The sequence below is a fragment of the Dromiciops gliroides genome, chromosome 2 (assembly GCF_019393635.1).
Source record: "Dromiciops gliroides isolate mDroGli1 chromosome 2, mDroGli1.pri, whole genome shotgun sequence".
NCBI lineage: Eukaryota > Metazoa > Chordata > Mammalia > Microbiotheria > Microbiotheriidae > Dromiciops > Dromiciops gliroides.
Window position 1 is genome coordinate 264,520,142 of NC_057862.1, and position 5,964 is coordinate 264,526,105.

Below are 5,964 nucleotides of genomic sequence, written 5' to 3' on the forward strand. Positions count from 1 at the left end.
CTAGAAAATAGATCCAGGAGAGATAATATAAGAATTATTGGACTACCTGAAAGTCATGACCCATAAAAAACCTGGACAATATCTTTCTAGAAATTATCAAAGAAAACTGACTTGAAATATTAGAACCAGAGGGCAAAATAGAAATTGAAAGAATCTACCAATTGGGGTAGCTAGGTGGCACAGTGGATAGAGCACTGGCCCTGGAGTTACAAGGACCTGAGTTCAAATCTGGCCTCAGACACTTAACACTTACTAGCTGTGTGACTCTGGACAAGTTACTTAATCCCAATTGCCTCACCAAAAAAAACAACAAAAAAAGAAAGAATAGGAAAGGAAAGGAAAGGAAAAACAAAATCTACCAATCACCACCTGAAAGAGATTCCAAATTGAAAACTCCTAGAACATCATAGCCAAATTTTACAGATTAAGGAGAAAGTATTTTAAGCAGCCAAAAATAAATAATTCAAATATTGTGGAGCTATAGTCAGAATGATATAGGATTTAGCAGCTTTCACATTAAAGAATCACCTGCCCAGTAAAATTGAATATACCCTTTCAGGGATTAAAAAAAATGGGGGCAGCTAGGTGGTGCAGTGGATAGAGCACTGGCCCTGGATTCAGGAGTACCTGAGTTCAAATCTGACTTCAGACACTTAACACTTACTAGCTGTGTGACCCTGGGCAAGTCACTTAAGCCCAATTGCCTCACTAAAAAAAATAATAAATAAATAAAAGGATATTTAATGAAATAGTGAATTGTCAATCATTTCTGATTAAGAGGCCAGAGTTGAATAAAAATTTGACCTTCAGACAAGACTGAAGAGAAACATAAAAATGTAAAAAAGAAACAAGAAAGAAAAACTATAAGATAGGATAAAATAATATTTCTAAGTCAACTTTATTATGAGAGCAATTAGAAGGAGTATATGCAGACAGAGGATGTGGTCATAAGGTTACATTAAAGGGATGATAATATTTGTAAGTATTTTTTTCTTAGGCAGTAAGCATTTATTTTTATTATATATTAAATATCAGAATAGTATTGACCGCATGGCATTTAACGCAAACAGGAGGAAAGCCAAAAAGCCCCAATGGCAGATTGTCTCTAAGAGAGCACGTGGCCTCAAGCAGAGTTCAGAAACCCTGCATTACCTACTCTGGCCTAGGAGGAGAATGAGCACCAAAACACAGCAGGTCTGGGTCCAGATCATGAGCCTCAGATCATATTTGTAAGTCTTAATAACTTTATTATAAGAATTTTGAGTATGTGCAAACAGAGGGTGACACTGATGGGAAGACACCTCAAAAACAAAATAAATGGGTAAGAAAGAGATTTCATGGAAGGGGGGGGGAATTGAATGGGGAAAATTTTCCCACAAAAAAGAGGCATGAAAAGAACTATCATAACAAAGGACAAGATGGGGAGAGGGGCTGGCAGGAAAAGATTAAACCTTACTCTCATAAAAGTTTTCTCAAGGGAGGGGACTCATCACAGTGGGAGACAGTTGCTCTTCCTCACACTAAACAGAGAAAGACATGCAAATTGGGCTCCTCCCTCTAGGGATAAAAACCAGCACAAAACCAGTGTCTGCAGCTCTGGGAGAGGAGCTTTTCTTTTGTGCGGCCTTTCTCCCCCAAGGACTGATACTGTAGAGCTTGAACAATGGGTTTTGGATTGAATGGAATTTTCATTCTGACTCTTTTACAAGGTAGTGTTGTCTTTTGTTTGCTTTTTGACTAACGAAATTACTCTTTGAAATGATATATTTGTGATTTAATGACTCTTTGTTTGCAGGTGTCCATTGTGATGTTCAACTGGTAGAGTCTGGGGGTGATGTGGGACAGCCTGGAGGATCTCTTAGACTTTCCTGCAAAGCTTCTGGATTCACTTTCAGCAGCTATAGCATGAACTGGGTCCGCCAGGCTCCAGGGAAGGGACTGGAGTGGGTCTCATACATTAATAGTGATGGAGGTACAAGCTATGCAGACTCTGTGAAAGGTCGATTCACCATCTCCAGGGACAACAGCAACAGCATGCTGCACCTGCAAATGAATTCTCTTAAAGCTGAGGACACAGCCATGTATTACTGTGCAAGAGACACAGTGAGAGAAAGGAGCATGGAACCAGACATAAATCTCCTCATTCAGAGAGGTCATGTAGATAATGATGTAGAGAAGGAACTCAAGAACACGGGGAACAAAGAGACCCCTTATAATAACAGGTGAAGAATGAGGCTAAAAAATCCTTCAAGGTCTGTTGTTTCTTACCAATTCTCAGTGAATTCTCAAATCCCTTCCATCTATCTATCCATCTGTCATGGGGTGCAGAGCACCCCAGAAGTTCTCTGGGGCACATCTAGGAACCTTCTCCTTGAGAAACTAAACCAGAGGACAGATAACGCCTAGAGAGATAAGCTGAACCAAATCAATGAGCTAGCTTCAGATTCCTACCCTTCATTCTGGTCTCCCTTACCCTGGGGAGATAAATTTGGGTGTGGCTGCAGCCTTTGTGTTCTGAAGAGGGATCCATAGCCACCCCTCACCCTATTCCTTTAGTCACTACCAGTGGGGGATGGTCCACCCTCACTAAAGGAACTTTTCACAGGCAGATGGTCCACCCCCATCAGTCCTCTATAAAAGTACCTTCCAGTCTCCTGTTCGAGGAGATTTGGTACCTCTGAACCATGTGCTTTGTGCCAATCTCCCCATGAAGTCCAAGGATTTCTTTCATGGTTTCCCTCCCCCCACCCTTCCCTTCCCTTGCTCCTAAATAAACTATCACCTTATTCTATTTTGTGTGCAAGAGGGTGTAATTCTTTAAAGAGGAATTCCTAAGAACCCCATCCCCTACCCCAAACCCATACCCCATTTCCCCCATTACATAGCCATCCATCCAACATCCATCCATCCATCCACCCACCTGTTTGTATGCATGCATGCATGTAAGTATGTGCATATACATGTGTGTATGGTGTATGTGTGTATGTGTATTGTGTATATCTGTGATGGAAAAAGCAGAGTAATGTAACCCATTCCATGTAACCCAGGACTCCTTGGGGGAGTTGTCTACTACTGCTGTCATTTACTTCTTTTTGAGGGGATCAGACTGAGCTTGAGATCACCAGTAGAGGTTTGGGCTGTCTACTTATGGGTTATTGCCTTTTTTAGAGGTGACAGATGTATCAAGCTGTCAACTCCCTTCAGCTTTGTTGTGGAGGGGTGGAATAAAAGGAAGAGTCTTTTCCACCTGAGTTGCAGGAAATCCTTGTGCAGATTCTTTTCTAATACACCCAATTGTTAAGGTAAGAGTAGTAAGTTAGAGATGGTCCAGGACTGGGTCCTTAGAAAACGACTGAGAAGAAAGATGGTTAAGGTCTTGAAGGCTGTGAGTGAGTGGCCTATAGTAGGACAGAAGGGAAACCTTGGTGGTGAGGGAGATGCCATGGTGGGGCATGGGAAACCCAATGACAATCTCAAAGAGTGAAAGGGAAAACTGCCCAAAAGAGGTTACCTGGTGATTCAGAAAAACTAGGGGCAGTGCTCCAGACCAAGGAAAACTCAAATCATCTAAAGATTTGCAAGCTGAACTTTCACTGAGATGCTGTACCAGAACCAAGGATTGAGATGATAAGCTCAGTCTGTGTGGATGCTGAAGAACTGTCCAAGCAGCCAATTGATGGGAGACAAATGAACCCATGAAATGTGTTCCTCTGTCACTATGGATTTCTATGGGGATCCCCCAGGTGGGAAAATCCTTTCTAATAAATGCTTGGCTACAATTCTTTTAGTGGCTTTACTGAAAAGAAAATCCTCTGCTAACTAGGAAAACCTATAGACTATGACTAATATAACCTTATGTCCAGACAAGGGTGGGAGTTGAATAAAATCAATATGACAGACTTGAAAGTTTGGGTGGTTATGGAGAGAATTTCCCAGAGGGAGATTGCAGGGACATTTGACCATTTCTCAATTGGGGGATTATTTGTATTCATATAAATTTGATTCAGTTCTCTATATATTTGAGAAATGAGGCCTTTATCAGAAACATTGGCTATAAAAATTGTTTCTCAGCTTTCTGCTTTCCTTCTAATCTTGGTTACATTGGTTTTCCCCTTCATAATACAACCTTTTAATTAGAGTTCAAGTGAAAAATTAATTGGAGCAAATTTAAAGAATAACCAAAATAATCAGATGAATATATATATATATATATATATATATGTATATATATATGATTGCAAAGGTTTTCAGAGTTCTGCATTTTTTGGAATATTAAATTATTATGTTTTTACTTTTCAGTTATTTGAATTTTGTGTCTAATATTTGTTTGCATTTACATGTTAAAACAATTTTAGCATTCATTTAAAAATTTTGAGTTTCAAATTCCCTCCATCCTCCTATCCCCTCAATAAGAAGGTAAGCAATGTAATATACATTATACATGTGCAGTCATGCAAAACATATTTCCTCATTAGTCATTTGAAAAAAGCACAGACCAAAAACAAACCCCAAAATAAACAAGAAAAATAAAGTTTTAAAAGCTATGTATTCTTTCTCTGGAGGTGGATAACATTTTTCATTATAAGTGCTTAGAAATTGTCTTAGATTATGTGATTGCTGAGAATAACTAAGCCTTTCACAGTTGATCATCACACAATATTGTTGCTGTGGACACTATTGTTTTGGTTCTGCCCATTTTACTTTGTAATAGTTCATTTAAGTCTTCTATTCACAAATGCTATTAAATTGTGCATACTCTTCCACCAAGCAACACCACTACTAACTTTGTATTCTAAAAGGGTAAAAAAAAAGACCCTATCTCTACAGTGATATTTATATCAGCTTTTTTTGCGATGGCAAAGAATTGGAAATTGAGCTGATGCCTATTAACTGGAGAATAAATGAACAAGTTGTGTTATATTATTATGATGGAATACTATTGTACTATGAGAAATGATGAGGAAGATACTCTCAGAAAAACCTGGAGCAAATTTCTCTCCACAGTGTTTAAATCATTTCAAAACTCTACCAAAAGTGCTTTAGGATCCTGATTTTCCCATGTCCCCTCCAACATTTGCAATTTTCTTTTTATGTAATATTAGCCAATCTGACAACTGTGAGGTGGAACTTCGTAGTAGTTTTAATTTACATTTCTCTAATCATTAGTGATTTAGAGCACATTTTTCACATGACAATTGACATATTTCATTTTATACTACCTGTAATATCTTTGACCATTTGCCAATTGGGGAATGACTTGTATTCTTATAAATTTGACTCAGTTCTCTATATATTTGAGAAATGAGACTATTAAAGAGAAACTAGCATACATTTTTTCATGGCTATTTTCCTTCAGCAATCATGATAAATTTCAGAATTACACATATTATCTTCCCATGTACAAAGGTAGACAATTTAACCTTAATGAATTTCTTAAAGATTGTCCTTCACATTTACCTCTTTATGCTTCTCTTGAACCTTGTGTTTGAAAGTCAACTTTTTTATTTAGCTCTTCTCTTTTAATCAGGGATGGTTGAAAGTCCTCTATTCTATTAAATATCAATTTCTCCCATGAAATAATTTGCTGGGTAGGTAGGTGATTCTTTGTTCTAATGCTAGCTTCTTTGCCCTCTGGAATATCAGGTCCTTAGACCTTTGAACTTTTTTGTTTTGTTTTTGTTTTTTTGGTTTTTTGGTGAGGCAATTGGGGTTAAGTGACTTTGCCCAGGGTCACACAGCTAGTAAGTGTTAAGTGTCTGAGGTCGGATTTGAACTCAGGTACTCCTGAATCCAGGGCCAGTGCTCCATCCACTGTGCCATCTAGCTGCCCTGACCTTTGAAGTTTTAATGTAGAAACAGCAAAATCTTGTGTGATCCTGACTGAGGTTCCACAATATGAATTTGAATAGTTTTTTTTTGAAAGATGACTTAGAAGGTCAGATGGGGGCCGCTGCTGTGCCAAAG

The 5,964-nt window shown here is 38.4% G+C and overlaps 1 gene segment (V, D, J or C); it reads left to right on the plus strand.

The window, feature by feature from the left end:
• Positions 1-1,596: 1,596 nt before the first annotated feature.
• LOC122738693 lies at positions 1,597-2,226 on the plus strand. The segment is given in 2 exon segments: positions 1,597-1,709; positions 1,796-2,226. Coding segments are annotated over 2 exon segments (477 nt in total).
• The last annotated feature ends 3,738 nt before the right edge of the window (positions 2,227-5,964 follow it).